General features: G+C 57.0%; 2 protein-coding genes across 2 annotated transcripts in view; one reads left to right on the plus strand and one right to left on the minus strand.

The window, feature by feature from the left end:
• MYO1H (myosin IH) overlaps positions 1–21029 on the minus strand; it is a 132968-nt gene that overhangs the window by 105916 nt on the left and 6023 nt on the right. The gene's annotated exons all lie outside the window — the stretch shown is intronic.
• FOXN4 (forkhead box N4) overlaps positions 1986–21029 on the plus strand; it is a 21588-nt gene continuing 2544 nt past the window's right edge. The window contains exons 1-8 of the mRNA XM_040619809.1: positions 1986–2806; positions 14154–14299; positions 16315–16439; positions 16542–16652; positions 16961–17088; positions 17662–17758; positions 18755–18962; positions 20297–20680. Coding sequence (XP_040475743.1) covers positions 2616–2806; positions 14154–14299; positions 16315–16439; positions 16542–16652; positions 16961–17088; positions 17662–17758; positions 18755–18962; positions 20297–20680 — 1390 coding nt within the window. The 5' untranslated portion in view covers positions 1986–2615. The remainder of the gene's footprint in view (positions 2807–14153; positions 14300–16314; positions 16440–16541; positions 16653–16960; positions 17089–17661; positions 17759–18754; positions 18963–20296; positions 20681–21029) is intronic.

Below are 21029 nucleotides of genomic sequence, written 5' to 3' on the forward strand. Positions count from 1 at the left end.
ATTATACCTTAGTGAAAAGGGCTGTTATCTCAAAAGAAGGTTGTGAAGTCACCTCCGTTTACATACAACTCCATTAAGGATTAACAGAAAGAAACTCGAATACCTTCAATTCTCACAACTTAACCTTCAAATTAATTATTGGTCACGAATTATAGGTCACGAAGGGATATTCAAAGCAATGTAAACGACCTTTATAAGCAGGCAAAATGCAAAATTTGAATCTATATAGCTCAGAGAGAAATGAAAACTTAAAGAGTTTCATGACCGTGACCTTAACTAACATCTGTAAACTCCATTTTTCCCCCTAGAGAATGCAAGCTGGTGTATTTAACTCCTGGCAGAGAAGAAAGCAATAAGGGCGCCCAGGTGCTAAAAGAAAACCATTCAGGAGGACATGGACCAGCGCCAAGGTCACAGCCCACCTGAATGAGAAATGAAATCCAGGTACATCCAGCCTAGGGAGCCCTGGCTCCTTCCTGGACGCAAGCACGGGTTAGGAAAGGCTTCCCAACCACAGGTGTGGAGACGCGGCTCCCCTGCCACGGGATACATAACGCCAGGGCAATCACAAGAAATGCAGGAAGCACTTGGATGCCTGGCCTGCCTCGGGCCCGGGAGGCGCAGACTTGAGCCCGCTGCCCACCAGCAGGTGCAGGGGCCGTGGCGTCCCAGCGCTCTGGGTTCGAATCCCGACTCTTCCACTTGCCGTGTCCCCTCGGCCCACTCGTGACCGCTCAGAGCTTCGGGTTCGCCAGAGGCAAAAAGGGGACCATCCTGTCTCCCGAGGGGCTGCCGTGAAGACTAAGCGAGGGGGTCAGAAATATATAAGGAAGTAAATCGAGGGTGACCGTGACGATGATGACTGATTGTCGTTACTATGGCAAATTATTTCAACGGAGGCTGGAGAGCGAGGGCGCCGGAAACGCAGACTTTCTCAAGGGATCAAACTAACTCCAGCGCCTAAAGGGGGCTGCGGGGATCTTTGTCCCCGCCCGCCGCCCGCGGTCCGCGCCACCTTTCCCGCGGCGGGCGCAAGGCGGGGCGGGGCGGCCGGCGGCGCGGGCCGGGCGGCGGGGAAGGCGGGAGCGCGGGCGCACCGGCGGGCCGCGGCCCCCAACGGCTCGGCGGGCTCTGCTCGCGGCCCCGGAGCCCGAAAACCTCTGCCGCCGGCCGGGCCGCCGAGCCCCGCCGCGCGCGCTCCCGGCCGCCTCACTCTCCACGCGGGACAGGGGGCCGGGGAGGCGCGCGGCGCGCTGACCCGGGCCCCCCCACCGGCCCCCACCCCCCGCGGCCCGGCCCCCACCCCCGCGGCCCGGGCAGGTGGAGGCGCCCAGCGCGAGCGCTCCCGGCCCCGCGGCCCCCGCCCGCCGCGCGCCAGCCCGCGGGCGCAACTTTCTTAAAGGGACAGGTGGCCGGAATCCGTGTCTACCTGGGGCCCGGACTCGGCCTCCTGGCCGGTCCCCGCTTAGGGGGAGAGGGGAGGTCGCGGCAGAGCTCTCCGCCCATCCACCTCCTGTCCCGCCCGGGGAAATGACGGATTGCAAGTTTTAATGCACCCGGCATCCTTTTGCAACTTAATTCTTTTGGCCTAAATCACCCTCCCACTGCTCCTCAACGCATGCTCCCGGGCATGCAGTTGCTGCCACTGGGGCAAAGTTTGAGGAGGGGTGTCTCCACCCCTGCGCCCCGCCCCGCCCCACCCCACCCCACCCGGAGCTCGGGGCGTGCAAGGCTCGCGGCTGCTGGGAAACACCCGCTGCAATCCCCTTGACCCTGCCCTGTAACTGACCCTTGGGGAAAAAGCCCCCTGCGCGGCTACTGCGCATGCTCTGAGCTGGACAGCTCCAGAGAGGGAAATTTAAAAACGGTTCGAGCCGCGACGGCGGCCAAATTGCGGAACGCGAGGGGCGAGCGCGAGAGAGCCCCCCTCGGAAACCCCCGCCCGCCCCAGGAGCGCCTGCAGCGGCGGCCCGGCGAGGATCCGCTCCAGGTACCACCTTGCAGGGTCGGCTTTGCTCCCTCCTCCGGGGCAGTGCCCTGCATTGCATTTCCAGGGTGGAGACCCGGGTGCAGGGGCCGTAGGGGCTACCTCTCTCTGCTCCCCTTTTCTCCTTCCCGGGAATTCCTGAGTGACTTTTGGGGAGGAAATGAAAGTCTTTTGGTGGGTTTCTGTGTTCGTTTCAGGGTTGGAGTTTGAGACACTTAGGGAAGTTTTGTTTTGTTTTGTTTAGGCTGTGTTTGTGTGTGGCAGGGGGTGAGGTGCGGGTGGGGGTGGGACTGGTTTTCCAGCCGGGGCATGTGGCATTTCTGTAGGCATTTCCAGGGAGGGAGCTCTGAGGGGATTATTCCCTTTGCAAGTGGGACTCTGGCTCCCCCAGAGAAAGATACATGACACATCAAACTGTCTTTTTTTTTTTTTTTTTTAATTTTCAAAGGGATTGTAACTGAACTGAGCTTGAAAATAGGCTGGGAAGGGAATCCGGTTTTTCTGATTCCTATTTTGCAAGTCCACATTTTCCAAGACTTGACATTTGGATTCTAGAGCCTTCCTCCGCCCTTCCCCCACGAATTTGAAAGAACCTGAATTTTTTTTTTTTTCTGAAGTGTTCCGCTAGATGCTTGAGTTCCATCCTTCTGAATTGTGGGAAAACTGGGTTTCTGCCCTGTCCACATCGTCACTGATGGGAGCTTTGTTTTCTGCTTGTCTTTTCCCCAAGGAGATGATAGAAAGTGACATCTCATCCATGATGTCAGGAATTGTTCGAAACTCAGGGCAAAATCACCACCCCTCTCCGCAGGAGTACAGGTGAGGGTTGCTTCAGCAATAACACATGATATATTTTTAAATTGTGTAATGTGCTGTTTATGGTTTCTGCCCAAGAACTATCGTTACATTAAATTCTGTGATTTTGCAAGAGAGGGAGATCTCAATTTCGAAGTTGGCCTCTCTGAGGGTGTCTGGGCATGTGGCCTGGGGCAATGGGACCTCTAAAAGCCCAGTCTTTTGTCTCCTCCTAGAGAGGTCTGCTCCTGGGTGAGAGCCGGGGCATCCTGGTGAATGTAAAGATGAGAATAGAAGCTATTGCTTCCCCTAGAGTGGCCCTAATAGGGCTCCAGGAAATGCCCCCCAAAAGATTTGGTGGGGGGCTGTGGTGGTGGGAGGAATTGGCTTCCATCCTCATTGGATGCTGGAAAAGTTGTGAGTGGGAACTCCTGAAATCTTAGCCAGGCTGTATGATTTTCAGCAAGTCCCTTGCCTTCTCCGGGCCTCGTTCACTTGTCAGTTAAATCATGCTCTTGGATTAAGGTCTCTCCTGGGCCTCATGTATTTGAGGAATAAATTGGGTGGAGTCTGAGGCCAAAATCAATTATTTCTTGAGACAGGATGAAGCGAGATTCAAATGGGTAAAGAGAGTCCTTTACCTTTTTGTCTTCAAACCTCAGAGCTAGAATGGCCCCTAGGGGGTCAACCAGTCCAGTCCCCTGCTTTTACAACCCGGGAGACCGAAGCCAAGAAGGGTGAAGGGGCTTGTCCAAGGTCACACAGCAAAGAGAGGGAGAAAAAGGCATGCTCTGGAGTCTCCTCCCAGCCGCTCTCCCTTGAGCCCCGGAGGCCTGACCTGGTTTCCAGTGCCCCACCCGTCCAGGCAAGCATCGTGTCCATGGCTTGAGGGGGCATAGCCCAGATTATGGAGTGGGGACAGGAAGGACAGGGGCTGGTCTGGGAAGAGCAGGCTGTCACCTCGGATCAGCCCTGTTTACCCAGGGGCTGTCTGGCCTCCTGGGGGCCACTGCAACTCACCAGCAGTGCCTTCTGGGGCCGACTGCCGTCCCCAATTAGAGGGAGGTTGCTTCCTCAGGGCTGTGGGCCTGGAGGCTGCCTCCCGAGACCCAAATGAAGATGCACATTCAAACAGCTGTTTGCTGAGAGCTTCCTGTGTGCAGATCTGGGACCCCAGGGGTGCGCCAGGCATGCAGCAGCTTGAGCACCTACTGTATGCCCAGCTTGGGAGGCTGCTCTGATGAGCCTCCACTGTGCAGGTGAAGACCCAAGGCTGGGAGCAGTGAAATGAAATCTTTAACCAAGATCATACAACCACGGACCTCCGGGCTTCCTTCCAGCCCCTCATGGGTTTGAATAATGGCAGGTGGAGTGGGGGCAGCCGAAGGGTGCTAGGAGCTTGGGCTGTGAAATCAGTTACGATCCCAGCTCCTCTGCCGTGTGGAGCGGTCTTGAGTATCCTCCTGCATGAAACGGGCATAGGGATAGTACCCACTGCATGGAGTTCTTAGAAAGATTAGACAATTTCCAACTCAGCCACTTGGCCGCCGCACGACACCCGCAATGTTACTTCTGAGACTTCACTTGTTTGCGCGGCCGGGATCATAAAAGCTACCTCTCACCGGTTTCAAGTGCAATATCTATGAAAATGTCTGGCATCCAGGAGGCAATCCACGTATGGGGGTGGATCTCCCTTTGTCTTCCCAGCTTGAAGGTGGGGCGGGGGCGGGAGGGGGGATGGAGGGGAGCCAGTGCTTCCCCTGGGCCGGCTGGAAGAGCTCAGAACCATAGTCTTATTGTTGCCTAAAGCGCCCCATAAAAGCACCGGAGTCAGGGAATCGGGGTGAGAACGGCGGCTGCTCTGGTGTCGGATGGGTGTGCAAGTTCAAACTCCAGCTTTGGACAAGTCCCGTGCCTTGCTCGCGTTTCCTCGTCTTTCAAATGAGCACGATTAGGGCACATCCCTCCTGTGGCTGCCGGGAAGGACTAAGTTTTATAGAGCAAGAGACAACGAACCAGGAGCTGCTGTTGTCCTTACTACTTAGTTCCATCAACTGAGTCCAGCTTTCCACGAGAGATGGGGTCTATGGAGGGCCTTCAGTGTGGGGGTCATTCCTTGGACCCTCACCTTCTCCCAGGTGCTGCCCAGCAGGGGCTCCCACCAGCTCCAAGCCTTGGGGTCTTGGTCTCCTGTGTCTCGGCCAGCCCAGCTTACAAACTGGGGCACTGAGCAAGCCATTCCCATCCAGAAAGAGGGCAGGGGAGGCAGGTGGCTTACCGGTGGCAGGTGGGGGGGACAGTCAATGCCTACCCAGTTCCCTGACCAGCTGGGGGCGGGGTGGGCAGTGGAGCCAGGAGAAGCAGTCTGGCATCGGCACCGGATCCAAAGTTGCCTGGGTATCCTGCCTTTTCTGTTTGCGTGGATCCGGGGCTCTCTTGGGTTCCATAGCTAGCATGCCCGGAAGGCAGAGTAGTGATAAGAGGAGTTGCAGCTGGCGGTTTCTTAAGCCTCCGCTATTTGTGCCACAACCATCCCCGTGAGCGTAGGGTTCCTGTGCCTGGTTCGTGGATGAGGAAACCAAGGCTTGACCTGATTAACTGGCTTTACAGGATGACACAGCTAGTTATGGGTAAAGTGGCACTTGAACCGGAGGCTGTCCCACCCAGAGGGTATCGTGACCCCCCCCATGCCCCACAAGGGCTAGAACAGAATAAGTTGCTCTACCACGTCGCAGCTGTGTGACCCTGGACAAGTCGCGGTCCCTCTCTGTGCCTCACTTTCTTCACCTGTGAAATGGAGCAACGAGAGAACCCAGTTCACAGGTTATTGGGAGGATCCGGCACCTTGATCTGGAAAAGGGGTTCGGCCAGGCCTGGGGTAGAGTGCTTTCTCGTGGAGGGGAGCTTTGGTGATCATGCAATGCCTCCCCAGCCCCTTCCAACCACTCCCATTTTTCTCCCTGAATAATAGCCTAGGAGAAGTTTATGGGCTTCTCATTCCGTCTCTCACATCTCCAGGGAATGGCTCCAAGGATCACTCAGGCTGCTAGTCCAGCCTGGTTCCAGCCCCCATGCAGCCCCCCACTAAGCCTTCCATCCCCAAGGGCCGCCTTTGGCCGTTAGATTTCAATGGCTGTGTGCAGGGAGGGAGGGGGCAGGGGCGGGGGACAGCAGCTGGAGGCTGCCCTGCCCTCCCCGGGAGAGCTGTCGGGGAGTCAGTGGCTGGGGCTAGACAGCAAATTGGCAGCAGCCTCTGCGCCTGCGACGCTGGGGCCTGGGGCCAGGGCCAGGGGCAGCCCTCACCCTGCGGACAACAGCAACAGTTCATAGTGGATGCGAGTTAGCCAGTTTCCCTTTGGCTCAGGGCTGGGAGGGAAGTCCGCTCATCGAGGTTCTGCAGAATAATGAGTTACTAAGCACCTACTGTGTGCCGGAAACCCACGAAACCCTTTAGGAAGAGCACCATCCTGCTTGACCTCCACAGTAACAACCGTGAAATTAGGTGCTGGCGTTATCCCAATTCACAGACAAGGAGACTGAGGCCCGGAGTCCTGACCTGCCACAAGGCATACGTTCAGGAAGGAGCAGAACAGCAGGTCTCGACCACCTGCCCCAACTTTGGGAACCTATCCTAGAGGTCAGGTCCAGCCACCTCCTTTTGCAGATTGGGCAACTGAGGCCCAGAGAAAGAAGGCAGACTGCTGGCTCCTTGGACCCTCACCTTCTCCCAGAGCCATGTCCCTCCTCTAAGATGAGGGCAAAACCCTTCCTCTCTTTGAACAGTGGTTTTCTCCTCTCTGAACCACAATGCCGGGCCCAGGATGGATACTTAATAAATATTCATTGGGTAGATGGCCGGCTGGCTCAATATCACGGGAGAAATAACACGTCCATGAAAATGTAGGGAGGTTTATGCTCAAGTGATGACAAAATCCTGCTGTGTGGACCGGGGTGTGGAGACGCGCCCTGCTTTTCCTCTCGAGCCCCCCGCTGAGCCGCGTGTGTGGATGGTTTCACCCCCCATATCAGTGTGGCTCTGCCCATCGGTTGTGACCTCCTTGCAAGGGGAAGGCTGGGAGCTCCATCTGTCCGGGGCCCGGAAAGTCCCAACATCCATATACCCCTTCTCCCTCCGGGTGGCCAGGAGCTCCTCGGGCTACCTTGCAGGCAAGGAAAAGAGCGGTAGCCTTTCTGGGGGGCCAGTCTTCCTGGGGGTCCAGCCTTCCTTTGGGGTCTTGGGTTCCACCCCAAGAAACACGTGCACACGCATGCACGAACCCACCCCCCCACCCCCCCCACCAAGTCCCAGCCAAGTTCCAGAAAGGAAAGATTCTCTTGTCCGGGCTCCTAATCAAATCATTTCATACTTCGCTCACTCTTGGCCCTGTTGGGAATTCCCAAGCTTGCTAAACTTCATTTGGTTTTCTTTTTCCTGTAAACGGTTACAAAAGCTATTACAAAAGCTATGTTAGCTAAATAAACACCGCCATGAAATGCTTAATCCCTTTTGTGTAAAGGCTGGATTGGGAACAGGAACAGTTTATGGTAATGTGACAATTTCCTACTAACCACAATTTCAGGAGGCAGGTAAAACCTCTATGGTGTAATGACAGCAGAAGTGATGTCCCAGGGCTGGATGTGAGCCTGTGCCCTCTGCTCTGCTGGGGTGCTGATCTGCGTCCCAAAGACAGTATTTGCTGTGGGAACCCCTCTTGGTGACCATGTAAGGCCAGAGCAGGGAAAAGAAGGAACATGGCCTGTGCCGGGTCCTCTCTTACACCTTATCTGATCTGATCCTCGCAGCTGCCCTCCGTGGTGGAAATTGTTATGATAATGATTCCGTTTTAGAGATGGGAAAATTCCATTTTAGAATTGCGGAGAGGTGAAGCAATTTGCGCAAGGTCGCATAGCTACAAAGGGGTTGAGATGGGATTTGAGCCGCCAAGGGATGTTTCCTTCCACGGCACGATTACTGTATCGACTGTATCGAGCTCATAAATGAATAGAGTTCAATGCGGGCTCTGGACTTAAGCTCTATAAACCAAATATCTCCGGAGAAACTGTATCCATCCACAAATACAGGGAGCCCCCTGCAAGTCCCGCTAAGCTCCTTAGCAAGTGCTCCATGGAGTTTTACCTTTATATCAGCAACAGGCAGTGGCCGCAGGGGTCCAGCTCACCTTGGGTGGACAAACATTTGGAAAAGCGTGAAAGCGGTGCTGGTCACTCTGGGTCTGTAATCAGGTATAAGACAAAGTCATCCCTGACCTCTGGGAGTTTAGTGTCTGGAAGCCGGGGGTAGGCAATGCCTGAGTAAAATCAATGGGTGATCTCTGGTGTCTATGCTAAGTAGACATTAATAGCTCTAACCAGTCTAGGGAATGGAAACACCGGGAGATGCTGGACTGGTCTGGGAGGGCTTCCTGGTGGGGGTGTGGTTAAGCCAGGCAAGAAATGGATAGAGATTGAGCAATGCAAATTACGTTATAGTTGGGCTGGGCTGGGCCGGGCTGGGCTGTGCTGGGGTATCCTTCCACCTTCTCTTATTCCAGCAAAGATGTAAGAAATACCCACAGGGTGCCAGGCCCTGGGCGGGGTGCTGAACAAAATACAGGGCCTCCCAGTCCTTTGCCCTCTTAGCGTAGAAAGACTGGAAACATACATAAATGAATACCTCCTTGAAAAACGCTGAGTGTTCTGCAGACACAGACACAGGAAGGACCAGCAGGGATGTGGGTAGCCAGGGAGAATCTCTCAGAGGAGGGAAGATTAAGGCTGAGACCAGAAGCATGAGGAGGAGCCAGTAGCAAATGAGTGCATGGAACAGCATTCCGGGCAGAGGGAACAGCGTGTGCAAAGAGAACTTAGAATGTTTGAGGAACTCAAGGATAGACAGGTTTGCTAGAGCAGAGGAGATGAGGGCATAAAGGGAGGGGTGGCAGGCGGCCAGGGCCAGACCATGGTGAGGAGCTGGACCCTTACTCCCCTAACGGGTTTTAAGGACAGGGCCAAGTTCTAACATCTCTTTTGAAAGGTCACTGTGACTGCTAAGTGTTAAACCCATCCATTCCACAAGTAGTTGTCTCGCCCTTGAGCCAAACGCTGTTCCACACCCTTCCTGAGGTTTACCCTGCACCAAGAGGCAGGCCCTGTTTCCCCCTCTATTCTGCACACGAGGAAGCGGAGACTCACAGTCATTGAGTTACCTGCACAAGGACCTCTGTTAGGAGTAGAGCCAGGACTGGCATCCAGGTGTCCCCGGGCTCACCCCTGCAGCGCCCCACCCTCCTGGCTCAGCTTCCATCCCTCCAGTGACAGGGCAGATTAATTAAGGACGTTGCTAATTAGCATGGTCAGGTGGGTCCCCTGATCAAGCTAGAATGGCAGCCATGGACTCCAGTGGTGTCTCGCTTTGCCCAGGGTCACCGCAGCATCCCCTGAGCAGCGGCCCCATCCCTACGGAGGCATCTAGCAGATCCTTGCTAGGTGAGGACAACGAGGACAACCCTTCCTGCCCACAGCTGGATGTATTTCGACAAAACTGGCAGAGAGACCAAGTAAAGAGGCTCTGGGGCGGGTGGCTTAAGCCCCAGCCCTTTTGCTTACATGCTGTGTGGCTGAGGGGTAGCCCTTCCCCTCTCTGAGCCTCAGCTATCCCATCCGTGAAATGGGTTTGCTGAGGAGCCATCCCACAGGCTTGAGAGAGTTGAGGGAGGTACAGACCGAAGAGGGCTGGCAGGAAGGTAGGCATGCTAGGGCACAGATCCTCTGTCCTTTGCATTCCCAGGTCACTTAGAAAGTTATCTCCCTGGACAGAGGCACTTTTGTGTGCTTGCCACCCAGCCTGGCAAGTGGGAGTTCCGGAAGTATTTATGGAACGGAGCAGATGCTTCCTGACTGTCGGGCACTCTGCTGGGGGCTCTAGCCATGGAGCCCACTCTGTGCTGAGCACATGCTCTTTAGAAGATGTTTATGATCATGTTAACCGCTGCGATGCAATGCGTGCAGATGGGCCGGGCCCCCCCCATCTCATCCGTCCTTACAACAAACACCCTGTGAGAATGGGGACAGGCATTAGCACCCATCGTACAGACGAGCAAACTGAGGCCCAGAGAGGCAGAACGCTGCAGACCAGTCTCAGAACTACTAAGTAGCCAGGTGGGATTCAAACCCAGGCCTGGCTGACCCCAGAGCCGACACTTGTCACCACTACGTGGAAATGTCCCAGAGAAAGCAATGGCGGGGGGGGGGGGAGGGCAGGCAGGACTCCCATTCCCTAGCTGGGATGGGCTCCGAGTGTGGCCCTGCAGAGGGCTTGGGACTTTTGATGAGCAAACTCACAAGGGCGCACAGATGAGACATGTAGAATGATCAGCACGTTGCAGGCACTTGGGAAATGTTGGCAGATAATTATGCTGGTGATAGACTATTCCTCTGACGTGGATCTCCCGGGGGCACCACCTTGCCCCTAAGCAGGGTCTAACCACATCCTCCCGCATCCCCCCCACTTCCTCTGCGGTCCCCCACGCCGAGCGGCCCTGCAGGCTGTGTGTCTGTCCCAGTGGCAGTCCCACCGACAGGGAAGGGGCTCAACCCCATGGTGTTCCAGGTGGGGAAACTGAGGCCCAGGGAAAGGTGCTGGGGCAGGTACCTGAGGCCACTGGCACATTGGCCTGGGGTAAATTCTCCTGGCTTGGCCTCACCTCTCCTATCCATGAATGGGGTGACGACACCCCCCAGGGGTGTGTGTGTGTGTTTTCTAATAAGGAAAAGATGGCTGTGTCCCTGTGTGGGGTGGGAGCTGTTGGGGAACTACTGAATTCAGAAGGGGACTCTGGGGTGCCAGGTAGGTCTTTTCATTTTCATTTTGCCCCCAAAGCTCTCCACTCGCGAATGAGGACCCCCTGCTGGTGACAAATTCCCCCAGTTGGTTTGAGAAGGATACACTGTCAAGGACCACCTTTGGGACCCCTGAACTAACAGTTAAACCTGATTTTTCAGCAGGAAACTCGATGTTTCATCTGATCTGATGCTAATGAGCTAGCATTATGCCCTTGACCTTCACTTTAGAGGAGATGCCCTTATCATTCCCGTTTTATAAACTGAGGCCCAGCTTGCACGGTGCCCAAGGCCCTGTTACATCACCTTGGAGCGGTCCTCCCGCCCTGGAGCATGATGGGAGGTGCTAAAATACAGCTTCCTGGCCCCACAGCTCAAGGGCAGGATCCCAGGCTCTGGGCTGGGTCTTGAACTCTGCCTTCGAACCAGGTCCTGGGCGATGCCGGTATACACAGCCCCACTTGAAAGCCCCAGGATGATGGAGGGGGAGCATTGCCCCCCTGGGGCCATCTAATTCTCTGCGTGTTCACAGGAACAGCCTCAGACTGGAGCAGACAGACCTGGGTTTGAGTCCTGTCTGGCCTTAGCTTCCCCATCCGTAAAGTGGGGCTGCCTGCCTGCCCCCTGTCCCTGTCCGGGGGCTGTTGCAAGGACTCAGGGAGGCAGAAGCTGGCTCTGTGAGTGCTAAAAGTTCTGGACGTGACAGCCGTCGTCACACCATTCTTTGGGTTGGTGGCCTGGGGTCAGCTTATTTCAACCAGCCGAGCAGGCATTTAAGTAGCACCACTGTGTGCAGGGACACAGGATGATACAGGGCTCCCAGCCCTCAGGGATCCAACAGGAGGGGTAGGGGGCAGAGAGACAGCCGTGCGAGCTCACTGGCCCTGGTAAGGTGTAGGGAGCAGCCAGGATGCAGAGGGCTCCCTGCGCCTGGGGTCAGGGTGACAAAAGACTTCCTGGACCAGAAGCCATTCCTGGGCTGGAATGAGCTCACACGGGCAGCCAGGAGCCCCAGCCCCGCTCTTTTTCTGACTACGAGTTGGAAGCAAACTGTTTCCCTTCTAACCTCAGTTTCCCCACGGGTCAAATGAGGGATGGGGTCCAATGAGGTCTGAAGGCACTTTGGCAGTAAGAGGCCAGAAGACAATTTGCAGTGAGCCTCCAGGGATGGGCGCTATTTTTGAGGGGAGGGAGGAAGCAAAAGGGGGGCACTCCTCATGGGGGGAATTGCTAAGGCATGGCGGTGGGACCGTGTTTGGGTGTTCCGGGGTGGGATGGGTGGAAGAGACACTGGGTGGTGGCAGTAGGCTCCTTGTGCTTCTTATAGGCGGGGGTGAGGGGGTGTGAGACCACAGCCCAAAGCTTCCATGGACTCCCACTGCTCTCGAGACCTGGCTAATATTAACATTAACATGGCTATGAATATTAACGGCAGGCCGTTCCAAGGGCTTTACATGCGATCACCCGCTGAATCCCCACGACACCAAGGAAAGAGGAAGTGTTATTAACCCTATTTTACAGATGAAAAATTGAGGCTCAGAGAGGTCAAGTCAGTGGCCCTGGCACACAGGTTAAGTGGAGACTAGAATTAGAAGCCAGAGCCCAAGCTCTTAACCACTCTGGGGACAATCTGTTAGAGTCACCAGCCATCAGAGAAGCTGCTTGCACCCAGGAACCCAGTCTGTTTACGAGCCCCCCACCACCATTCAGGGGGCTTTGGTGGGGCCCTGGCTTCCGAAACCTGCCAGCAGCGGCTCACCTCCACTCCTCCCTGCTGCCCCAGCGCCAGACAGAGCGGCGGGGGCAGTGGGGAGCTACAGCAGGTAACGGAGCAGGAGCAGGGTTCGCACCACCAGACTCTGAGGGTCGGCCAGTCGTGGGGTGGGTGGGGACAGGCCAGACACCCCCATACAGGGGGCGGCACACCAGGCCCTGCCCCTCGGTCACACCCCATGGTCTCCACGGGCCCGAAGGGGACAGATGGCATCGCCCAGGCCTGGGCCGTGGCTGTCACTCCCCAGATGAGTTACGAGCAGGCTGCAGGAGGGGCAGCTGGGGGTGGGGGGGGGGGCACGACAACAATGGCATGGAGACCCCAGGACAATGGGGGCCACGTGCCATGGGGGCAACAGTCGTTTGTTGCACAATGGGCCGCCGGGGGACAGCAGCCAGGCCAACTGCTGCTGCTGACATGGCCTGCCGGGTTTTCAAATCGTTTCCAGGCCCTGTTTTCCTACAAGGCAGCCAATCGCTGGGGCAGCCCGACGGTCACCTGATGCCAGCTTGGTGGGCTGAGGGCCCAGGCCCCGCACCAAGGAGCAGTTGTGGCCATGGCAACGCTAATTGTGGCCCTAAAACAGAAGGGAAGAGAGCGCGGGCGAGGGGGGGGAGGGGGGAGAGAGACGGAGAGGGACAGCAAGACGGCGGGGAGAGCACTAGTTGGGGTGGCCCAGGGGTGGCCGAGGCGGATGCCCCACGGTGGGTCCCCTGTCCCACGCGTGACAAAGCCAAAGGCTGCACTGCTTTCTCTCTCCCCCTTTCTAGGAAGCCCCGAGACACTTATTCTTAAACCGTGGAGCTCAGAATGTGGACTGTGGGCCTCTGGGCCACACAGCAGAAAGGCCCTGGCCTGCGGGGGGGTGGGGGGGCATGGTGGGTCTGGTGTGGGCTCCGGGCCAGTTTGCGGCCACCTTACCCCGTGGACGAGATGCTGCCATGCAGCCCATGCCCTTGGAGCCGTGTGACAAGCATGACTTTAGGGGGGCTGGGGAGGCCTGCTTACCCCACAGCAGGGTGCCTGCCTGCCATCCTCAATGGGTAGCCTTCCTCTTTCTGAGGACAGTGATGGTTTTGTTCACAAGTCTGCTGAGGGGTGGTGGGCGTGGGTCCTACAGGGGGTCTCCAGGGGCTGCCTGGGGGCATGGGGAGGGGCTCGGGCTTCGGGCTCTGCTGCCTGGGTCCCGGCCCCACCGCTTCCTGTTACGTGTGGCTTTGGGCAAGTGACTCAGTGCTCTGAGCCTCAGTTTCCCCGAATGTAAGAGGGGCATATGGGCGTATCCTACCTCTCAGGGCTGCTGCAGGGATTGAACAGGACTGAAAAGGACTGTGCCTGTTGAGCACTGAGCCCTGCACCTTGGTTTCCCCATCTGTAAAATGGGTATACTACTACTATGACTACCATTTGCCTCATGGGGTGACCAGGGATGTTAAATGGCTGACTCCCTGTGAAGGACTTGATAGGACACCCGGCGCATAGTAAGTGCTCAACAAACAGTAGTGTTTATTATTCTGGGGGTAGGTAGGGGCTAAGGTCAGAGGCAGCAAACGAAGGACTGATTTGAGGATGTGCGATCTGGCCGCCAAAGGGGGGGATCCCGGGACCAGGCCTAGCCCAGCGGATGGGCAGATGAGGGCAGCTTGGGGAGGTGAGGGGCTAGGGGGTGATTCCAGGGGTGGGGGAGCCCCCCCAGGAGCCCCCCCAGGAGCCGGCCTGAGCTCCCCGCCCTGCCCGAGCTCCTGCCCCTCCCTGCAGGCTCCTGGCCACCAGCAGCGATGATGACCTTCCCGGGGACCTACAGTCGTTGTCGTGGCTCACAGCGGTGGACGTGCCACGGCTGCAGCAGATGGCGAGTGGCCGCGTGGACCTGGGTGGCCCCAGTGCACCGCACCCACACCCAGGTAGCTGCAGGGGCTGGGGGGGGGGGCGAGGGTGGTGCAGGGGAGGGGCGACGCCCAGCACTGCCCCCCACCAGCTGGGTGACTGTGGCCGGGTCTCTCTCTCTCTGGGCCTGTTTCTGCATCTGTAAGATGTGACTGATTATACCCTTCTCAGAGGGATGTGGTTCATTCATTTGCTCACCACCGTGGGCCAGGCTGTGTGTTAGCTAAGGTTTCAGAGAAGAATAAAGGCAGCCGTGCCCCTTCCCTGCTACACTGTGAGCAAAGCAGTTGGCAAACTTGGCCCGCGGGCCAAACGCAGCCAGGAACCTGCAGCCTGTTTTTTGTATCGCCCTGGCGTGAAGAATGGTTTTACATTTTTCGAGGGTTGTAAAAAAACCCAAAGACAGAAACCCTATGGCCGGCAGAGCCTCAGATGTTCGCTCTCTGGCCCTTTCCTGAAGAAGTCTGCGGAACCCTGATCTTCAGAGAGATGATACGTGCAAAGTGCCGTCGGTCCTGGCACACAGTAGGTGCTCAATAAATGACAGCCAGTTGCAGTCATGGCAAGTAGACTAAATATTGAGAGACACAGAAAGTGTTGAAAACAATCATCACACTACATTAAAAGGATCAATAGTTGAAAAATTGGGGCCTAGGGGTGTTTGTTTCGTTGAACAAATTGTTCCTGGCCAAAACATCTAGAGCGGGGGTCGGTGCCCTCTTTCTGTAAAGGGCCACGTGGTAAACATTTAGACTCCGTAGGCCATACAGTCTCTGTTGGAAGTGTTCAGCATGTCCCTGTAGTGCCAGCCCAGCCCCAGACAATGTAAATGAATGGGTGTAGCCATGTACCAATAAAACTTTATTTAAAAAAACACGCCACAGGCTGGAATTGGCTTGCTGGCCATCATTTGTCAAATGCTGATCTACAGCCTCCAACTCTATGGCCTTGGGCGAGTACTTTCCCCTCGGACCTAGTCCCTTATCTGCAACGAAAGGGTAGCAGAGATGCCCTCTGGGGTGTTGCAAAGATTCAATGGCGAAAGTACCTTGGACACATGGTAGGTGTCCTAGGTCACGGACAGATAGGAGGCGTGAAAGAAGGAAGCCCCTCCCTTCTCCACTGTGCGGCCGCACCCCTCCTGCGCTCCTGTCTCTGTGCCAGGTGTTTGGAGCCCTGAGTCGTATAAGACGTGGTCCTAGTTCTCGGGGAGCTGGGGGTCTGGTCCAAGAGAGGGCAAGGCAGACAGACCAAAGGCACCACGGATGAGCCCAGGTGGCAGCCAGGACTCAGAAGAGAGCCGAGGGACCCCCCCCCCCAAAGGCTTCCTGGAAGAGGTGGCCCCAGGGCAGGATTATCTTGCAGGTCAACCCTGTTTAATCTAGAAGGCAGCCCCAAAGCAAAATGGTTCAGCGAGGATCTGTGATAGATTAGCAATGTCTGTCCCGGGCCTGGACCTGGGCGGCTGGCATGCAGGTGTGAGTACGTCTGCTGATGCTGAGCCCATCCTGGGCAGAGAAGCAGGGCTTGGCCGAGGGGAGAGGAGGCACAAAGGCATTCAGAGCTAAGCCTAGTGGCACTGGGAAACCCAGGCATGATTCTGAGGGCGAGAGATGAATAGTGAATTGATGTTTTAGCTTCATGATGGACGAGAACCAAGATAGTAATGATGTCATCATCATTATTTGCTATTGATTCATATTTATCAAGATGTTGTCACGTAGCTCGCAATGTGATAAGGATTTTACAGACGTTACCTCATTTAAACCCCCACAGCAACTTCATACGCAGGGGATCTCCGTAGGTCTACTGTACAGACGGGGAAACTGAGGCTGGCCCAAGGTCACACAGCTGGTAGGAACCCACGGTTCAGCACCACACGCCAGGGCAGTGATTTGCCAAGCACGTGCTGTGCACCTGGCCCCAAGGGTGGGGGCAGGCTCTGTCCTCCAGAGCCGTCCAGGGACTGAGCCGCTCTGCCTGCAGACCCTGTTCCTCCAGCCCAGCGGCATCTCTGTGCTTCCCTTTGCAGGTGCCTTGGCCAGTGCGGCTGACCTGCACGTGGGAGCCACCCCTGGGGCCCTGCTCCACGGCGCGGCTGGCATGGCCCCCCCAGGCATGCTAGGCCTGGGCCCCATAGCCAATCACGGAGCTAGCGTAAGCACCACTGCATGGGCCGGGGAGCTCGAGCGGGGGTCTTCCAGGGCTGGGGTGCCCCACTCTCACCCTGACCTCTGTCTCCTGTTGTGGCCCCTGCAGATGAACCAGATCCCTGTGGGGGGCCAGCCCTCCTCCGGCCTGCAGAACGCGTCGCAGCTGTACTCCCCCGCCTCCCAAACACAGTTACCGCTCCCCCCAGGCACCCAGCAGGTAACGGGGGCTTGCGGGGGTGCCCTGGACTCAGAGACTCGCATTCCTGCATTGGGCTGGCCGGGGACCTCGCTGAGCCTCAGTTTACTCCCCGGCAACACGGAGATAGCATTCCCCATGCCCGTGTCATGGAGTCATTCATGGGGTTCCCTAAAACCCCTGCAGGGAACAGAGACAGGATCATCTCCTGGGGCCGTGGACTTCACATCTTGCTAAACAGCATCTCCTAAAAAGCGAGGCTGGGGTGGGGTGGGGTTCCTGTGAGTGGCTTATGCTCTCTCTCACCTTCTTTCTGTCCCTGTGGGAAGTGCCCTCCCGTGGGCCTGTACGGCTCCCCATTCGGAGCACGGACTCCCTACCCCCAGCCCCGCACGGCCATCTACTCATCTCAGGAACTTCATCCCAAACATTACCCCAAGCCCATCTACTCATACAGGTGAGGTCCAGGGCAGGCCAGGGCCGGGGGGCTCGGGGAGGAGAGAGGCGACGGCTGCCTTTAGGACAGCTCAGACTTGCAAGGGGGGAGATTTTGGGGAGTGGGGAGCCCCCAGGTGGGACATGCTCTAGGAAGGACTGTCATGGGCTCAGTCAGCTCTCAGGGTGGGAAACCCACTCCAGACCCTGAGCCCGATGGCCTCTCTGAGCCTCAGTTCCCTCTGATGTAAAAAGTCATCAACATAATAACCTTGTGTACCTCACGAGATTTGGTGGGTGGCGGTAAGCAGCCTAGTTAAAGTCCGAAGGCCCACAGACATTAACTATGGGGAAGGGATAAAGAGAGGAAAAGAGTTTCCTCAAATTGGTACCACTGTCTGAGCTCAGGGTCAAGGAGAAGGGCAGGGGGTGGGCAAGAGGTAGGGCTATGACAAGGTATCAGAACTAACACTGTTTGAGTATGTAAGGGTTGGAACTGGTGGGGTCAAGCAGGGCAGACTTCCTGGCAGAGGGGGCCTTGGGCTATCAGCCTGAGATGCCTTTACACCGGGCCTGCCCCACCCTTCACCTCCAGCTGTCTGATCGCCATGGCCTTGAAGAACAGCAAGACGGGCAGCTTGCCCGTGAGCGAAATCTACAGCTTCATGAAGGAGCACTTCCCCTACTTCAAGGTGAGGGGCCCCAGCCCGGGGTAGGGGTGCTAGAGCTGCTCCGGCCTCTCCCACACACGGCCACGACCTGGGACTGGCCCCAGGCCAAACTGGGTCACCGTCTTAGGTCCCTGGTGACGTCCATAGACCCCTGGACCTGTGCATTCACACACACACGGGCAAAGACGTCCAGAAGGAGGGGGGGCATTTGAGCTGGGCTCTGCCCAGAGAAGGAGTTCACCAGGCATCCTGGGGGTGGGGGGGCCAAGGGTGGCGGGGCCAGACTCGTGGCTCCACACAGACTCCCTAAAACATACTGATGCAGAACACAGACGTGGCGAGAGCAGTTGCCTCTCCGAGCCTCGGTTTGCTCATGCGTGAGATGGGAGCATGATACCCAGCTGGCCAGGTGAGTGAGGACTCGGTGTGTGAAGGGCCTTGGTGGCTCCTGGCGCGTGGTTGGACATCGGTAACGTTATTTTTGTTGGTATCAAAGAAAAATGAGCAGGTGGTCAGAGGGTACCAAGCTGCAGGGTCCCCGACTTGGACAGCGTCCTTAGCAGAAAGAATGCAGGCAGTGGTGGGTGCGTGTGCGGGCGGCCGGGGGTAGCGTGTGCGGCGCACGGTAGTATCTGGTTACCTAACAATCAAGTGGGAGCATCGAAACACGATTGGCTTTGAATACACTTGACCAGTTACCCGCGTGGTAGCATCCTCTCTCTTGCTCGCTTCCTGAAGAGGAGAGAAAGAGGGACATTCGGCATCCCTGGGCCTGTTCTCACGTAGTAACTGTTAGCTGGAGCTGACATGAGGCTGGCCCTTTAAGAGGGCGCGGCCCCTCCAGTCCCCACCAGTCTCTCTTGTCTTCCCAGCACAAGGCTGGGCATCGGACTGTCACTTCGCCCGCTATGGTCATGCCCTGCCCCTTGAGGCCTGCGTCTGAGATGCCCCTGGAGAAGAAGAGCTTACGGGGAGGTCTCTGAGGGGGGTCTCCTGCATGTCCTTCTGTCCCCACAGACGGCTCCCGACGGCTGGAAGAACTCAGTACGACACAACCTGTCCCTGAACAAATGCTTCGAGAAGGTGGAGAACAAGACCAGCGGCTCCTCGCGCAAGGGCTGCCTGTGGGCCCTGAACCTGGCCCGCATCGACAAGATGGAGGAGGAGATGTACAAGTGGAAGAGGAAGGACCTCGCCGCCATCCGCCGGAGCATGGCCAACCCCGGTGAGCCTAGACACCCCCACCGCCACCCGCGCCACATGTCCCCGCCCTCCCGGCCCCGCTCTGCCACGGGCCCCTGGTGGGCCTTCCTCCTTTCCTCCAGGGAAATATGCCTCCCCTGGGGCTGGTCTGCGGAGGGGCCTGGTCAGGGGCCTGCCCCTAGTTTCTCCCAGAGAAATGCCGAACTCAACAACCATGGGAGGACATCGCTTTCTTACCGTGCCTACCGCCTTGGCACCGAGTTTCAAAACAATAAAATAATAAAACAATAACACCCAGTGTGGGCTAGGATGTGGAGAAATAGGCGCCTTCATATATGATTGGTGGGAATCTCATTTAAACGTTTCCAGGGCTGGGGCGCCTGGGTGGCTCCGTCGTTAAGCGTCTGCCTTCGGCTCAGGTCATGATCCCAGCGTCCTGGGATCGAGCCCCACATCCGGCTCGGGGACCATGGCGCCATCCCATAGGCCCTCAGTGAGACAGGGAGCCCAATGTGGGGCTCGATCCCAGGACCCCGGGATCATGCCCTGAGCCGAAGGCAGATGCTTAACCAACTGAACCACCCAGGCGCCCCTAAGTGTCCTCTTTTCTAAAATGGGTGTCAGGGGCACCTGGGTGGCGCAGTCGTTAAGCGTCTGCCTTCGGCTCAGGGCATGATCCTGGCGTTCTGGGATCGAGCCCCACATCAGGCTCCTCTGCTGGGAGCCTGCTTCTTCCTCTGCTTGTGTTCCCTCTCTTGCTGGCTGTCTGTCTCTAATAAATAAATAAAAATCTTTAAAAAATAAAAATAAAAAAAAAAATAGGTCCTGGGACCCTAGTGGTCCAGTCTCAAATTGGTGTTACATTCAAGGAGACGGAAACCAATAACCAAAAATCATTTCAGAGCAGTCCTTTGTCTCGTTTCTCGCCAAGAGCATCCAGGAGGATCTTTACCCATAGTAACACTTCTCAATGTCTCCTTAGTAGCAGGGAGTGGCTAGGACACCTTGTGTGTTCATTCATTTTGTCCCGACACCGTGGGACTTGTCGTGTCTGCCTTTCCTCCTCCTCCTGCAGGGCCGTTAGCTTCAAGGGACATCCTAGGGCTAAGGCACTGTCCCCAAGAGAGGAGCTACTGCTACCACAGGAGGCTCCCTCATTCCTCAGATACCCTGTGCAATCTGTGATTTCATTACTTTCCCCAACAACACTGTGCAGAGTGTATGGTGCCCTCTCACAGATGAAAAGACCGAGGTTCAGAGAATCCAAGGGGATTGATGGCTAGTGTTACATGCATGGTGACACTGGGGCCTGGGAACTGCAGGGTGACTTCTGAGGGACCTCTCCCTTGCCTGCAGAGGAGCTGGACAAGCTGATCTCGGACCGACCAGAAAGCTGCAGGCGGCCCGGCAACCCCGAGAGCGCTGTGCTGACTCACGCCGCCACGGTGGCCATGGCTCATGGCTGCCTGGCTGTCTCCCAGCTCCCACCCCAGCCCCTGATGACCCTGTCCTTGCAGTCGGTCCCCTTGCACCACCAGGTCCAGCCCCAGGCACATCTGGCCCCAGACTCTCCCGCCCCGGCCCAGACGCCGCCCCTGCAAGCCCTGCCAGAGCTGAGCCCCAGCCCCCTGCCCCACCCTGCCCTGGGAAGGGCCCCTGTGGACTTCATCAACATCAGCACCGACATGAGCACTGAGGTGGACGCCCTGGACCCCAGCATCATGGACTTCGCTCTGCAGGGTGAGGCTGGGGGAACGGGGGTGGGGAGGGATAGAAGGGGATGGTGGGGGTGGGGGGAGCTAGAGGGCCAGAAAGGTGGGGGAGGGTAAGGGAGAGGAGGTCTGTCGGCGTTTACCCCTCAGTTCATTCCTTGGACAAGTACTTCCCAAACGCCTCATGATGGTGAATTCCAGCAAGCGCTTAATGGTGCTTACTGTATACCAGGCCTCGTGCCAAGCACTTCATAGCCATCACCCCCTCCCACCCTGCAACGGTACTGGGAGGCCTGGGAGTCCACTGCCATTTCCTGTCCCCGTTCTGCTGCTGGGGAGATGAGACAGAGAAGTGAAGTCACTGGCCCGAGGTCACC

The sequence above is a fragment of the Ursus maritimus genome, unplaced genomic scaffold, assembly GCF_017311325.1.
Source record: "Ursus maritimus isolate PB19 unplaced genomic scaffold, ASM1731132v1 scaffold_33, whole genome shotgun sequence".
Lineage (NCBI taxonomy): Eukaryota > Metazoa > Chordata > Mammalia > Carnivora > Ursidae > Ursus > Ursus maritimus.